The sequence below is a fragment of the Chiloscyllium plagiosum genome, unplaced genomic scaffold, assembly GCF_037043375.1.
Source record: "Chiloscyllium plagiosum isolate Xiang-an unplaced genomic scaffold, Cpla_swu_hap1 HiC_scaffold_8, whole genome shotgun sequence".
Classification (NCBI taxonomy): Eukaryota; Metazoa; Chordata; class Chondrichthyes; order Orectolobiformes; family Hemiscylliidae; genus Chiloscyllium; species Chiloscyllium plagiosum.
In genome coordinates, this window is record NW_028270146.1 from 38,349,839 (window position 1) to 38,366,455 (window position 16,617).

The 16,617-nt window shown below is 40.8% G+C and overlaps 1 protein-coding gene across 6 annotated transcripts in view; it reads right to left on the minus strand.

Moving 5' to 3' along the window:
- lrrc9 (leucine rich repeat containing 9) overlaps positions 1 to 16,617 on the minus strand; it is a 237,547-nt gene that overhangs the window by 200,661 nt on the left and 20,269 nt on the right. For all 6 annotated transcript variants that reach the window (XR_015757872.1, XM_087989715.1, XM_043697264.2 and 3 more), the window contains 2 exons: positions 11,011 to 11,151; positions 1,679 to 1,742 (listed from right to left, as the gene is read on the minus strand). Coding sequence is in view for 5 of the 6 variants with exons in the window: in XM_087989715.1 (XP_087845841.1) it covers positions 1,679 to 1,742; positions 11,011 to 11,151 (205 nt within the window). In the remaining variant the exon portion in view is untranslated. The remainder of the gene's footprint in view (positions 1 to 1,678; positions 1,743 to 11,010; positions 11,152 to 16,617) is intronic.

The window sequence follows — 16,617 nt, forward strand, 5'->3', positions numbered from 1 at the left end:
TATGTGTATCAGCCCAGTGAATCTTGTCCAGACTGCTTTCAATGCCAGTATCTCTTTCCTTCGACAAGATACAAAACTGTTTTCCAACTATGGTCTGACTGGTGCCTTTTACAGTGTTGGCAAAATCTCCCTATTTTTCTCATAAGGTGGTAATGGATATCTGAAACAAAGACAGAATACTGGAGAAACTTAACAGGTCTGGTAGCTTCCTTAGAGTGAGAAAAACAGTTAACCTACTCCATTCCTTTTGACATAAAAGGTTAACCATTCCATTAGCCTTTCTCGTTACCCACTGAACTTGGATGCTGCCTTTTTGTGATTTCTGTACAAGGATGTCCAAATCTGTTTTGTAGCTTTCTGCAGTCTTTTTCCATTTAACTATCATCCAGCTCTTCTATTCTTCCTGCCACAGTACATAATCTCACATTTCCCCACATTATATTCCATTTGCGAAGTATTTGCTCACTAACTTTACCCATCTAAATTCCCTGCAGACATTTTGTGTCATCCTCACTACATGCCTTCCCAACTATTTTTGTCATTAACAAACTTGGCTATAAATCATAATGGAATTTAACAGTTATTACAGTTAACAAATGTGTTAGTTGATTTGTACAAAGCAATATCCAACAAACAAACATTAGTTAGTCTGTTTATCACAATGTTGCTTGAGAAAGGAATGTCAGCCAAGACTTAAAATAATCTTCAAATAATATAATGTAATCTCTAATATCAACATTTTCAGAAAAGCATCAGTTTTACAACATACTTTCTGTTGTATTATCCTGGTTTCTACTGAGTTTTTGAACCCAAACCCTTTTTATCAAACTCCAAACCTCAAACTTTTGATTAGGGATAACAGAATTTTCAATAGAGGCAAGTGATCATAGAAATTTCAGTACAGGCACAATCAGTCTTCTAGGGCCAATCTTGACATTATGCCATGTTACAGATGGTTTTTCACAATTTAAAAACTCCTACGAGATTCTATTTTACTTCTCTATTTCAGAGAAAAAAAAGAATCAATTATTAAGTCTTCCATCATAATTGTAATAATTAATTCTTATAATTGGAAGTGAACCAAGAAAGGTCAACAACGTGATCATCATAGAAAACAAAACCAAAAGAAGAAAACATTTATCATTGTCTTACTGCTTAAAATTCTTAGGATTAATAATGAATTATCTAAGTGTATTATCACCCATTATAAGACTATATATTTAAGCTAATAATCAGATCAGTATTTTCCAATTCTATCAGTTTTATCTATTCTCAAATTCAATAATAGAACAGAGCAGACATCACGCAAATTGAACTGCATCTTTTATCAGTTAAGTGAAGTCAAGTGAAGTGAAGTGAATGCATTGGCTTTCTCTACAGGTCAGCCTAATATACAAATCATTTCATTTCACTGTCTGAGTTTAAGGTGGGAAGGGAATAAAAGGCAGAGATTAGAAATATGAGAAGAGGTATGTCAGGACCATGGTAAGGATTTTAATTTCATTCCACTTGATTTGGTTCAGATTTACTTTTGGAAAGAAATATCAAATACTCCTTTATGTTTTAAAATCATAAAAAGTCTAGAATCACTTAAAATAGATAGTTAACAAATAAGCTAAACACTTGTCATATTGGCCTCCATAAGTAATAACAAAGGTAATAATTATTTTATACTTACAAATCACATCAATTAAATTTCCAGCAAGATTCAGCTCCTTGAGATGTGTCAATGTGTTTAAGCCCTGCAGTAAAAAAGCGGTTACAGTTAAAATGGTATTTATAGTTTCCACTCATATGAAGCTTATTTACCCTCATGTTTCCTTTCTATCTATTTTATCATTGTACTATTGAGATACAAAGACTATCCGTATGGCTTCAGCCACCATCAAACATATCAATATATCATTATAACATCTTAGTTATAATATTGACAACTACAGTATTTTAGTGAATATTTTAAAGAAATGGTAATGCTGCATTCCTTAAAATTAAGTGAATTTTTTATCTCTTCCATGTCAAAAGTATACCAATAAAAATATTGTTCCTTGAGATCTCTTTTCACGGAATTCTGAGGCTTTCAAAGTAGATCATTCTCAAGAATAGAATGTAGGGAAATACATGATGACATCTTGAAAAATGTCCATATTACAGAGAAGTGCTGGATATTTTGAAACACATAAAAATGGATAAATCCCCAGGACCTGATCAGGTACCAGAGAACTCAGTGGGAAGCTAGAGAAGTGATTGCTGGGCCTCTTGCTGAGAAATTTGTATCATCGATAGTCACAGGTGAGGTGCCAGGAGACTGGAGGTTGGCTAACCTGGTGCCACTGTTTAAGAAGGGTAGTAAGGAAATGCCAGGGAACTATAGACCAGTGAGCTTGACATCAGTGGTGGGCAAGTTGTTGGAGGGAATCCTGAGGGACAGGATGGCAAGAACTGATTAGGGATATTCAACATGGCTTTGTGCGTGGGAAATCATGTCTCACAAACTTGATTGAGTTTTTTGAAGAAGTAACAAAGAGGATTGATGAGGGCAGAGCCCTCATATGGACTTCAGAAAGGCGTACGACAAGGTTCCCCATGAGAGACTGGTTAGCAAGGTTAGATCTCACTGAATACAGGGAAGACTAGCCATTTGGATACAGAACTGGCTCAAAAGGTAGAAGACAGAGGGTGGTGGTGGAGGGTTGTTTTTCAGACTGGAGGCCTGTGACCAGTGGAGTATCACAAGGATCGGTGCTGGGTCCTCTACTTTTTGTCATTTATATAAATGATTTGGATTTTAGCATAGGAGGTTATAGTTAGTAAGTTTGCAGATGATACCAAAATTGGAGGTGTAATGGACAGCAAAGGAGGTTACCTCAGATTACAACAGGATCTTGATCAGATGGGCCAATGGCTGAGAAGTGGCAGATGGAGTTTAATTCAGATACATGTGAGGTGCTGCATTTTGGGAAAGCAAATCTTAGCAGGACTTATACACTTAATGGTCAAGTCCTAGGGAGCGTTGCTGAATAAAGAGACCTTGGAGTGCAGGTTCATAGCTCCTTCAAAGTGGAGTCGCAGGTAGATAGGATAGTGAAGGCGGCGTTTGGTATGCTTTCTTTTATTGGTCAGAGTATTGAGTATAGAAGTTGGGAGGTCATGCTGTCACTGTACAGGACATTGGTTAGACCACTGTTGGAATATTGCATGAAATTCTGGTCTCCTTCCTATCGGAAAGATGTTGTGAAACATGAAAGGGTTCAGAAAAGATTTACAAGGATGATGCCAGGGTTGGAGGATTTGAACTATGTGGAGAGGCTGAACAGGCTGGGACTATTTTCCCTGGAGCGTAGGAAGCTGAGGGGTGACCTTATCGAGGTTTACAAAATTATGAAGGGCATGGATAGGATAAATAGATAAAGTCTTTTCCCTGGGGTGTGAGAGTCCAGAACTAGACGGCATGGGTTTAGGGTGTGAGGAGAAAGATAGAAAAGAGACCTAAGGGGTAACCTTTTCATGCAGAGGGTGGTACGTGTATGGAATCAGCTGCCAGAGGAAGTGGTGGAGACTAGTAGAATTGCAACATTTAAAAGGCAGTTGGATGGGTATATGAATAGGAAGGGTTTGGAGGGATATAGGCTGGTTGCTGGCATGTGGGACTAGATTGAGTTGGGATATCTAGTCAGCATGGACAGGTTGGACCAAAGGGTCTGTTTCCGTGCTGTACATCTCCGTGACTCTAATATGTGGTTTTATCAAGGTGCCTCCATTGGTTCCATTCTTAATACTTCTGAGTATGTTCAAAAGACTGCAAAAAATTGGTTCATTTAACAAATGGGAGACTTATTCTATTTTAGAAGAAAGGTCCCTGGACTTCCTGTAAAAAAAATACTTAATGGGAGCTATGTAAACAGCTAGAAGCTTAGAGACTATGGAACTGCTTACACTTGTTTACAGAAAAAGTTTGGAAGAAAGAACAGATGTAGATTATTTTCTAAATGTGGAAAAGCTTCAGAAATATGAAGCATAAAGTGTCTTAGGAGTCCTAGTTCAAGATTCTCTTAAGGTTAACATGCAGGTTCAGTTGGCAGTTAGGAAGGAAAATTCAATGTTAGCATTCATTTCAAGAAGACTAGAATACAAGAGCAAGGATGTACTTCTAAAGCTGTACAAGGCTTTGGTCAGACTGTATTTGGAATGTTGTGAGCAGTTTTGGGCCCCAAATGTGCTCGCCTTGGAGCGAGTCCAGAGGAGGTTAACAAGAATGATTCTGGGAATGGAGGGTTTCAAATATGAGAAGCTGTGGCTGATTCAATACTCACTGGAGTTTCGAAGGATGAGGGCAGAGAATCTGATTGAAACCTAAGAGTATTGAGAGGCTTAGATAGAGTGGACATGCAGAAGATTTTTCCAGTAGTGGGAGAGATTAGGACTCAAGGGCACAGCCTCAAAATGAAGGGATGACCCTTTAGAATTGAGATAAGGAGGAATTTCTTCAGCCAGAAGGTAGTGAATCTGTGGGACTCATTGCTGCAGAAAGTTGTGGAGGGAAAGTCATTAAGACAAAAATAGAGAAGATTCCTGATTAAAAAAGGGATCAAGGATTACAGGGAGAAGGCAGGAGAATGGGGTTGAGAAACATATCAGCCATGACTGATTGTCGGTCCAGATTCAATGGGCTGAATGCCCCAGTTCTCTTTGTATACCTTAGGTTTATGGTTGTCAGACGTTTTGGGGTTTTCTCTGAATATTGCTTGGGAAGTTCATTTGGGGTCCAGTCTGCTAACAGAAACCATCTGCTTCATCCTTTCAAATGTTTTTTTTTGAGTACGCACTTTTACAGTGCAGTGCAGGAGCTGAAACACTGATGTGTAAAGTCCCTTATAAAAATTTCTGAAAGATTTCTTCTTGATATCCCTTGAACACCCTACTTCCTGTAAGGACTCCATTCTATTCTTCGAGTTTCTCCGTTGCATCTGTCCGAATAATGTCATCTTCCAGATGTGCTTGAGAAATCGACCTTCTCTTCAATGGATGAATCTATCGCTTTCTTTCTCTTCCCTCTACCTTGGATTGGAGCCCACAATGTCCTACTTATTTCCTACACTTCTGCCCTTACCTTCCCGAGTTTAGGGTTTCCCTTGTTCTCCTTTTCTATCCCAATTCATCCTCTGGATTCATAACATCATCTTCTACAATTTCCGGCATCTCCAGCAGGATGCCACAACCAAACACATCTTTCCCTCCCTTCCAATCTTAGTATTTTGCAGGGACTATTACTTTCATGACAATCTGGTCATACAGTCAGAGTGATAGAGATGTACAGCACGGAAACAGACCCTTCGGTCCAACTTATCCAAGCCGACCAGATATCCCAACTAATCCAGCCCCACTTGCCAGCACCCGGCCTATATCCCTATAAACCCTTCCTATTCATATACCCATCCAGATGCCTTTTAAATGTTGCAATTGTACCAGGCTCCACCACTTCCTCTAGCAGCTCATTCCATACACGCACAACCTTAAATCTTTTTTATATCTTTCCACTCTCACCCTAAACCTATGCCCTCTAATTCTGGACTCCCCCACCCCAGAGAAAATACTTTGTCTATTTATCCTATCCCCTGCCCCTCACGATTTTATAAACCTCTACAAGGTCACCCCATAGCCTCCAACACTCCAGTGCAAACAGCCCCAGCCTATTCAACTTCTCCCAAAGCTCAAATCTTCCAACCCTGGCCACATGCTTGTAAATCTTTTCTTTCAAGTTTCACAATGTCCTTCCGACAGGAAGGAGACCAGAATTGCATGCAATTTTCCAAATGTGACCTGTACAGCTACAACCTGACCTCCCAACTCCTATACTCAATACTCTAACTAATAAAGGAAAGCATATAAACGCCTTCTTCAGGTACTGGGGATTTAGCCACTTTTATGCGTTTCAAGACATCCAGCACTTTCTACTCTGTAATATGGACATTTTTCAAGATATCACCATCTATTTCCCTACATTCTATATCTTCCATGTCCTTCTCCACAGTGAACACTAATACGAAATACTTATTTAGTACCTCCCCCATCTCCTGCGGCTCTACACAAAGGCCAACTTGCTGATCTTTGAGGGGAGTGTGTGGTGATGTAAGAGCACAACAGATCAGGCAGCATCCGAGGTGCAGGACTGTCGACGTTTCGGGCAAAAGCCCTTCACCAGGAATCTGCAGTCCTCACTTTCGCCTAGTTGATCTTTGAGGGGCCCTATTCTCTCCCTAGTTACTCTTTTATCCTTAATGTATTTGTAAAAACCCTTTGGATATTCCTTAACCTTATTTGCCAAAGCTATCTCATGTCCCATTTTTGCCCTCTTGATTTCCCTCTTAAGTATACTCCTCCTGCCTTTTTACTTTAATGATTTTCTCAATCTACTATGACATATGCTTCCTTCTTTTTCTTAACCAAACCCTCAATTTCTTTAGTCATCCAGCATTCTCTAAACCTACCAGCCTTTCCTTTCACCCTCACAGGGATTATACTGTCTCTGGACTCTCATTACCTCATTTCTGAAGGCTTCCCATTTTCCAGCCGTCCCTTTACCTGCAAAACATCTGCCCCCAATCAGCTTTTGAAAATTCTTGCCTAATACCATCAAAATTGACCTTTCTACAATTTAGAACTTCAGCTTTTAGATCTGGTCTATCCTTTTCCATCACTATTTTAACACTAATAGAATTATGGTCGATGGTCCAAAATGCTCCCCCACTGACACCGCAGTCTGCCTTATTTCCCAAGAGTAGGTCAAGTTTTGCACCCTCTCTAGAAGGTACATCCACATACTGAGTCAGAAAATTTTCTTGTACACACTTAAATTCCTCTCCACCTAAACCCTGAACACTATGGCAGTCCCAGTCTATGTTTGGAAAGTTAAAATCTCCTATCACAATCACACTATTATTCTCCAAGTAACTGAAATCTCCTTACAAATTTGTTTCTCAATTTCCCACTGACTATTAGGGGGGTCTATAATATAACTCCAATAAGGTGATCATCCATTTCTTATTTCTCAATTCCACCCAAATAACTTTCCTGGACATACTTACGGGAATAACCTCCCCAATACAGCTGTAACGCTATCCCTTATCAAAAATGCCACTCTTGCCACTCCTCTATAAGTCATAATACCTTTTCACCTCCCCTTAAACTCATGCCTCCTTCATGAAGGGATGCAAGAAAATTGGAGGATGGACATCATGTGGTCAATCTCTGAAGCGGTGGAATTCAGTGAAGTCTTAGAGGCTGTAAAGTCCCTAAGCAGAGGATGAATTGTTATAGTCTGAGCTTATGCTGTGCTTCGTTGTAATGTTCCAGTAGGACCAGGACCACTTATTCTCTTATGGTATCTTAAGAAGAATTCCAAAGAGGTGTAACACTTCCTTAGCTGTCTCCTCATCGTTCAAGGATCCAAAAGTAACCTCAAGGTGCAGGAGCATTTTACTTGTACCTTTTCAAGTTAGTCTACCATATTCTCTGCTCACAAATTTAAACCAGCTATCTAAATATTCTGTCAACAAGAGCAGGTCAGAGGCTGGCAGAATAACTCAGCTCTAGACTGCCCAGAGCCTGTCCACTATCTACAAAATAGAAGTCGGAGGTGTGATGGAATACTCTCCCCTTTCCTGAATAAATGCAGCACCAATTACATTCTAGAACCTTGACATCATCCTGAAAACACAGACGACATGACTCACACTCCATCAAACACATCAAAATTCACATCCTCAACCAGGACGGCCAAGTGGCTGTGATGCATTTCATCTACAATATATGTACCATCTACAAAATGCACTGCAAAAAAAAACCAAGGATCTTTAAACAGAATCTTCCAAATTGCGATAACAACCATCTTGGAAGAAAGAAAGCAGCACTTCTATGAGGACACTACAACCTACAAATTCCCCTCCAAGCCACATACTATCCTGATTTTGAACAATATCACTGGATCAAAATCCTACAAATTCCTCTACAACAGCACTATTGTTGCATCTACACTGCATGAACTTCAGTACTCAAGAAGGCAGCTCATCACCACCTTCTCAAGAGCAAATAGGGGCAATAAATCTTAGCTTAACCAGCTACTCCAACATAGAACATAGAACAATATAGCATGGGAACAGGCCCTTATGGCCACCATTTCTGTGCCAACCATGAAGCCATTCTAAACTAATATCATCTGCCTGCACATGGTCCATATCTCGCTAATCCTTGCCTGATTATGTGTCTGTCTAAATATCTCTGTGCAAGCATATGCAGCATACCATCCAGATAATGCCTGTAGTTTGGCAATAGCCATGATACTTTAATTGTGTTAATCCATTGTACCATTGCTATTTGAGCCACAAGAAACTGGAGAAGGCCAATGGAAAGCAAGGGCTAGTCCCTCATCACCAATTTTGGAACACATCTCACACAGATTGAGGGCAGCATGGTATGTGCAATGATGCCAAACAGACCACTGGGATGTTTAAGCAATGTAAGCCTCCTGAAACGCATTGAAGGAACCCCGGAGGGAGGGAAGAAGTGAGTCCTTGACTCTCGTGGTCTGCTGCATCTTGCAGAAACAAACAATGACAGCACAATTCTTGTCATAAGGTTTACAATGAGAAACGGAAAAGGTGGAGAAGGAGGAAGAGAGGCTGCTGGTGGAAGGGAGAATGCAATAAATACACTGCCTTTCTGGCCAAAGTATTCATGATCAGATCATGACAACAGGGAATGCAAACTCATTCCCCATTATACAACCATTCCATACTTTTCAAAGAATGCTGAAGTAAAAGTCACCATAGAACAAATTTACCGAAACAGCTCAATCAATTAAACCACCCAATATACCAAACAAAAGTTAACTACTATATTAGCCTTCTGCCTCGATTGCACAACCAGTCAGTTTTTTAGATTAGATTTTTAGATTAGATTAATTCTCTGAAGTGAATATTTGAGGCCAAGCTAGATTGATGCCCTTGCCTAACAAGAATTTAAAGTTCAACGGTAGATTGGAAAACTGAACTCCAAATTTAACAGATTAGCCATGACCCTATTGAATGGCAGCATATGCTCAAAGGGTTGGATGGCCTACTTTTGTTCCTAATTTGTATTCATACTCATCTTTCATTAGTCTTCACATGTTCTTGTGCTTCTGTGCAGTGTCACCTCAGTATGAGGCAAGATGGATAAAGAGCACCAGTTGAGATGGGGTATTTAGATTTTCAAAAGACATTCAAAAAGTTTATTTCACAATATAAAGGTTCATGTATTGGGGATGATACATTAATAAGAGTAAAGGAGTAGCTAACTGAAAGGAAACAAAAGATGGGCTAAGTGTGTCAATTTCGGGTTGGTAAATGTTAACTAGTGTAGTGTCAACCAAATTGGTTGTGGACCTCAATTATTTATTGCCTCCATTAAATTTTCTTATTCATGCACAGGATGTAGGTGTCACTGACTCGGTCCATCATTGTCCATCCTTAATTACCCTGAGGGTAGTTGAGAGTCAACCACATTGCTAAGGGTTTGGAGTCATATGCAAGTCAGACTAGATGAGGATATCAGATTTTCTTCCCTTAGGACATTAGTGAGCTGGATGGGTTTTTCTGACAATTGACAATGGCTTCATGGTCATCAGTAGATTCTTAATTTCACATATTTTTTACTGAATTCAAATTCCAACATCTTGCATGGTGGGATTCGAACCCCAGAATGTTAGCTGAGTTTCTTGATTAACAACCTAGTAATAATACCATTAGGCCATTGCCTCCCCTATTAATGACTTTGATAAAAGGACAGGGTGTAATTGCATCCAAATTTGCCGATGATACAAAAATAGGTGGGAAAGTAAATCATGAGAATACATCTGCAAGGGACATAGGAATAAATGAGTAGTGAAATAATTTAAAGTGATAATGTGAGGCTTTTCATTTTGGCTGAAAGAACAGAAAAGCAGAATGTTATTTAACAGGAGAATACAGAATACAGCAGTACTGAGAGATTTTAGTATCCTTGAACACAAATTGTTAAAAAGTCAGCATGCAGGTAAGTAATTAGAAAGGCAAATAGCATGTTGGTCTTTATTACAAAGGGGACAGAATCTAAGAGGGAAGAAGTCTTGTTGTAGCTTTAAAGCACAGTGTTGAGATAGCACCTGGGGAACTGTGTATAACTTTCACCTCCTTGAATAGGAATATACTTGATTTATAAATAATTCACAGAAGATCCTACATCAATTTCTGGGTTGAAGGGGGTCATCTTATGAGGGACGGCTGAATTAGTTGGACCTTTACTCACTGTATTTCAAAAGAACAAGAGGTAATCATGTGTAAACAGATTCAGAATGGGTTTGATAGTGTAAATGCTGAAGCCCTGATGATGGGTTATGCCCAAAACAAGAGTCCTTTGCTCCTCAGATGCTGCCTGACCTGCTGTGCCTTTTCCAGCGCCACACTTTATCGACACTAACTCTTCAGCATCTGTCGTCCTATCTCCTAAATGCTGAAGGGATGTTTTCTGTTGTTGCAGAATACACAACATAGGCGAACACTTTAAGCATAAGGTGTCATTCATTTAAGATGGCGAATAGGAGGAATTTCTTTTCAGAGGTTATTAATCACTAGAATTCTCTTCACCAGGGAACAATGGATGCTGGGTAATTTAATATATCCATGTTGCACAGATCTTTAACGGACTGGAGCGTCAAGGATATTAGGGTGGTCCTCAATCAAGTCAGCCATGATCTTATTGAATGGTAGAGAATATTATAGGAGGCAAATGGCCTAATCCTACTTCAAATAATTTTGGAGTAATGTACTTGAAACTTCCAAACTCATTCAGGAAATAGTAACTTTCAGATACATCATATCCAGAATGTAGAATGCTATTGCAAGGTTTTTCACGGGGGCAAAACCAACAGAGTAAGGAGGGATGGTTAAGACACCTGGTCAAAAATAAACATGTTTAACTTGTTTTGAACACACTTACTTCTATAACTTTAATTTTATTATTGTTCAACCAAAGGATCTCCAACTTCTTCAGATTTTCCAGATTTTTAATCTTTGTAATTCGATTGTAATACAAGTAGAGTCTTCGAAGATTTGTACAATAGTTTAATCCGTTAATATCCTAGAAAAATAATTCAAAGGTTTTTTGGAACAAATATGATGCTCTAATTGTACTGGTCTCTTATTGCACTACAATAAAGAACACATAACTTTAGAACCTTCAGGTGATCGTCTCAATGGACCGAACAGCCTCCTTTTGCATCTCAACAATTTTGATCTTGCAATTCAATACTTTAGCAACATTTAAAGTAACACATCATGGAGAAGAACTTGTATTTATCTTACACTACCCTACATATCTCAATAACTCTACAGAACATTTCAAAATCATAAATTATTCAAAAAAAATTTAAACACCAAGCAACTTCTACAGATGCCTGTTGGTGGCAGTATTGAGCTGTTACAAACTATACTCAAGACAAAACTAGCAGCATCTTAATGGTATGCAGACTGATTTCAACAAGTTACTTTAAAAGGGGTTATATAATTGCCATAAAATGTTCCAAGGCAATTCAGAAGTATTATTAAAAGGAATTAAGTTTCTGAAACTGTGAAATAGGCAAAATCCGTAGGTTTTGCTGAGCATCTGAAGAGAAAAATAAGTGAGGTAGAAAGGCTTACAGAAAGAATTCCAGTTTACAAATTTTACAATTAGAGGGTTGGTCATGAAGGGCGGAGTGATTAAAGCAAAGGTTTGGCAACAAGCTAGAATTAGAGGAAAACAAAGAAGTGGAAGGTTGGAGAGCAGCAAGAGATTATAAAAGGATTTCAACATAAGGATGAGAATTTTAACATCCAGATAGTACTTAAATTGGGAGCCAATGTCAATCTGTGAGCCCAAGCGCAACAAGGTAATCAAGTCTTTGGATGATATTAGAACAGTTTTAGGGATTAAGAGCAAAAGAGTGGCAAGGAAAATGTTATAATAGCCAAGGCTATAGGTTTAAAAGAAAATGTGAGGGACTTACCTCGGGAATCGGGCCTCCATTTTGCCAGAGCGGCGGGGGGAGAAGGAGTGGTGAAGCGAGGGCTGCCAGGGTGAGTTTTCCTGCATTAAAAGGAACTTATCTCGGAAGTCGGGCTTCCATTTGCCAAGAGGTGCGAGGGAAGAGCGAAGGACTTCTGGGAAGTCATATATTGGTTGAGTTACCCGAAACACTACTCGGGTAGCGTCTCCCACCATCCTCCTCCTCTAACCAGAAAAAAAGGATCTGTGCGCCAGCTTGGTAAGGTAACAAGTTTATTTTTTTATTCCTTATTTTTTCAACAGTCTCTTTGGGAATTTAGAATAGTGAGAATGGAGGTTAGGGCAGTTGAATGTTCCTCCTGCAGAATGTGGGAGGTAAGGGTCACCACTAGTGTCAATGCTGACTACACCTGTGGGAAGTGCACCCAACTCCAGCTCTTCGAAAACTGCTTTAGGGAACTGGAGCTGGAGCTGGATGAACTTCAGATCATTCGGGAGGCAGAGGGGGTTATTGAGAGGAGTTTCAGGAGGTAGTCGCTCCTAAGGTACAAGAAAAAGGCAGGGATCCCCTGTGGCCATTCCCCTCAACAATAAGTATACCGTTTTGGATACTGTTGCGGGGGGGGGGGGGGGGGGGGGAAACAACTTACCAGGGAAAAGCAGTGGGGTACAGGGTTCTGGCACAGAGTCTGTCCCTGTTGCTCAGAAGGGAAAGGGGAAGAGGAGCACAGCAGCAGTCACTGGGGACTCCTTAGTTAGGGGGACAGATAGGAGGTTCTGTGGGGACAAGAGAGACTCACGGTTGGTATGTTGCCTCCCAGGAGCCAGGGTTCGTGATGTCTCTGATCGTGTTTTTGGGCTCCTTAAGGGGGAGGGGGAGCAGCCCCAAATCGTGGTCCACATTGGCACCAACGACGTACGTAGGAAGAAAGATGGGGATTTAAGGCAGAAATTCAGGCAGCTAGAATGGAAGCTTAGAGCTAGGACAGACAGAGTTGTTGTCTCTGGTTTGTTGCCCGTGCCACGTGCTAGTGAGGCAAGGAATAGGATGAGAGAGGAGTTGAACACATGGCTACAGGGATGGTGCAGGAGGGAGGGTTTTGGATTCTTGGATAATTGGGGCTCTTTCTGGGGTAGGTTGGACCTCTACAAACAAGCAGGATGGTCTTCATCTGAACCAGAGGGGTACCAATATCCTGGGGGCGGGGGGGCGATATTCTCTAAGGCTATTGGGGTGGGTTTAAACTAATCCAGCAGGGGGATGGGAATCAAAATTGTAGTTCAAGTATAGAAAATGTTGAGAGTAGGGAGATCCAAAATCAAGTTTCAGGGACGCAAGATGGCACTGGCAAGCAAGAAGTTGGTTTGAAGTGTGTCTACTTCAACACCAGGAGCATCTGGAATAAGGTGGGTGAACTTGCAGCATGGGTAGGTACCTGGGACTTCGATGTTGTGGCCATTTTGGAGACATGGTTAGAGCAGGGACAGAAATGGTTATTGCAGGTTCCAAGATTTAGATGTTTCAGTAAGAACAGAGAAGATGGTAAAAAAGCGGGAGGTGTGGCATTGTTGGTCAAGGACAGTATTTCAGTTGCAGAAAGGATATTTGGGGACTCGTCAACTGAGGTAGTATGGGCTGAAGTTAGAAACAGGAAAGGAGGTCACCCTGTTGGCAGTTTTCTATTGGCCTCTGAATAATTCCAGAGATGTAGAGGAAAGGATAGCAAAGATGATTTTCGATAGGAGTGAGAGAGACAGGGTAGCCGTCATGGGGGACTTCAACTTTCCAAATATTGACTGGGAACACTATAGTACGAGTACTATAGATGGGTCAGTTTCTGTCCAGTGTGTGCAGGAGAGTATGTAGACAGGCCAACAAGGGGCGAAGCTACATTAGATTTGGTACTGGGTAATGAGCCCGGCCAGGTGTTAGACTTGGAGGTAGGTGAGCACTTTGGTGATAGCAGTCACAATTCTGCTATGTTTACTTTAGTGATAGAAAGGGATAGGTGTATACCACTGGGCAAGTGTTACAGCTGGGGGAAAGGCAATTACAATGCGATTAGGCAAGATTTAGGAAGCATAGGATGGGGAAGGAAACTGCAGGGGATAGGCACATTAGAAATGTGGAGCTTATTCACAGAAAAGCTACTGTGTGTCCCTAGATAAGTATGTACCTGTCAGGCAGGGAGGAAGCTGTAGAACATGGGAGCCATGGTTTACGAAGGAAGTGGAATCTCTGGTCAAGAGGAAGAAGGCGGCTTATGTTAGAATGAAATGTGAAGGCTCAGTTAGGGCGCTTGATGGTTACAAGGTAGCCAGGAAAGACCTAAAGAGAGAGCTCAGAAAAGCCAGGAGGAGACATGAGAAGTTGTTGGCAGATAGGATCAGGGTAAACCCTAAGGCTTTCTATAGGTACATAGAACATAGAAAAATACAGTGCAGTACAGGCCCTTTGGCCCTCAATGTTGCGCCGATCCAAGCCCACCTAACCTACACTAGCCCACTATCCTCCATATGCCTATCCACTGACGTTTAAATGCCAATAAAGAGGGAGAGTCCACCAGTATTTAAGGAATAAAAGCATGATGAGAGTAAGATTAGGGCCAATCAAGGATAGTAGTGGGAAGTTGTGTGTGGAGTCAGAGGAGATAGGGGAAGCACTAAATGAATATTTTTCGACAGTATTCACTCTAGAAAACGACAATGTTGTCGAGGAAAATACGGAGATACAGGCTACTAGACTAGGTGTGATTGAGGTTCTCAAGGAAGAGGTATTAGAAATCCTGTAGAGTGTGAAAATAGGTAAGTCCCCTGGGCTGGATGGGATTTATCCTAGGATTCTCTGGGAAGCCAGGGAGGAGATTGCCGAGCCTTTGGCATTGATCTTTAAATCGTCATTGTCTACAGGAATAGTGCCAGAAGACTGGAGGATAGCAAAAGTGGTTTCCCTGTTCAAGAAGGGGAATAGAGACAATCCTGGTAATTATAGACCAGTGAGCCTTACTTCAGTTGTTGTAAAGTGTTGGAAAAGGTTATAAGAGATAGGATTTATCATCATCTAGAAAAGAATAATTTGATTAGAGATAGTCAGCACGGTTTTGTGAAGGGTAGGTCATGCCTCACAAACCTTATTGAGTTCTTTGAGAAGGTGACCAAAGAAATGAGAGTAAACCAGTTGATGTGGTGTATGTGGATTTCAGCAAGGCGTTCGATAAGGTTCCCCACAGTAAGCTATTGTACAAAATGCGGAGGAATGGGATTGTGGGAGATATAGCAGTTTGGATCAGTAATTGACTTGCTGAAAGAAGACAGAGGGTGGTGGTTGATGGGAAATGTTCATCCTGGAGCCCAGTTACCAGTGGTGTACGCAAAGGTCGGTGTTGGGTCCACTGCTGTTCGTCATTTTTATAAACGACCTGGATGAGGGCGTAGAAGGCTGGGTTAGTAAATTTGCAGACGACACTAAGGTCGGTGGAGTTGTGGATAGTGACGAAGGATGTTGTAGGTTACAGAGAGACATAGATAAGCTACAGAGCTGGGCTGAGAGGTGGCAAATGGAGTTTAATGCGGAGGTGATTCACTTTGGTCGGAATGCAAAGTACTGGGCTAATGATAAGATTCTTGGTAGTGTAGATGAGCAGAGAGATCTCGGTGTCCAGGTACATAGATCCTTGAAAGTTGCCACCCAGATTGACAGGATTGTTAAGAAGGCATACAGTGTTTTAGCTTTTATTAATAGAGGAATCAAGTTCCGGAACCATGAGGTTATGCTACAGTGACCACACTTGGAGTATTGTGTACAGTTCTGGTCACCCCATTATAAGGAGCATGTGAAAGCTTTGGAAAGGGTGCAGAAGAGATTTACTAGGATGTTGCCTGGTATAGAGGGAAGGTCTTACGAGGAAAGGCCAAGGGATCTGAGGCTGTTTTCATGAGAGAGAAGACGGTTGAGAGGTGACTTAATAGAAACATACAAGAAAATCAGAAGGTTAGATAGGGTGGACAGGGAGAGCCTTTTACCAAGAATGGTGATGGCGAGCACGATTGCTTTAAATTGAGGTGTGATAGATATAGGACAGATGTCAGAGGTAGTTTCTTTACTCAGAGAGTAGTAAGGGTATTGAATGCTTTGCCTGCAACGATAGTAGATTCACCAACTTTAAGTACATTTAAGTCGTCATTGGACAAGTACATGGAATAGTATAGGTTAGATGGGCTTCAGATTGGTATGACAGGTTGGCGCAACATCAAGGGCCGAAGGGCCTGTACTGCGCTGTAATGTTGTATGTTCTAAGTGAATGACGGTTTTAGCACAGTCAAATTGAGGTAGAGTTAAAATCAGGCCTCCAGATTACAGAGGTGGTAGTAAGCGATCTTACTGATCAGCTAGAAATATGATTAGGATATGTGATCAGACACACCACTCATAGACTAAATCATTAGCATGGTTTTTCTTAGCACACACTAACAGATCAGCTGAGTATCAAACATTTTATGTTTTATTTCAAATTTCCAGTGTCTGCAGTAAATCATTTTATAGCTCAGAAGGAGAGGGGA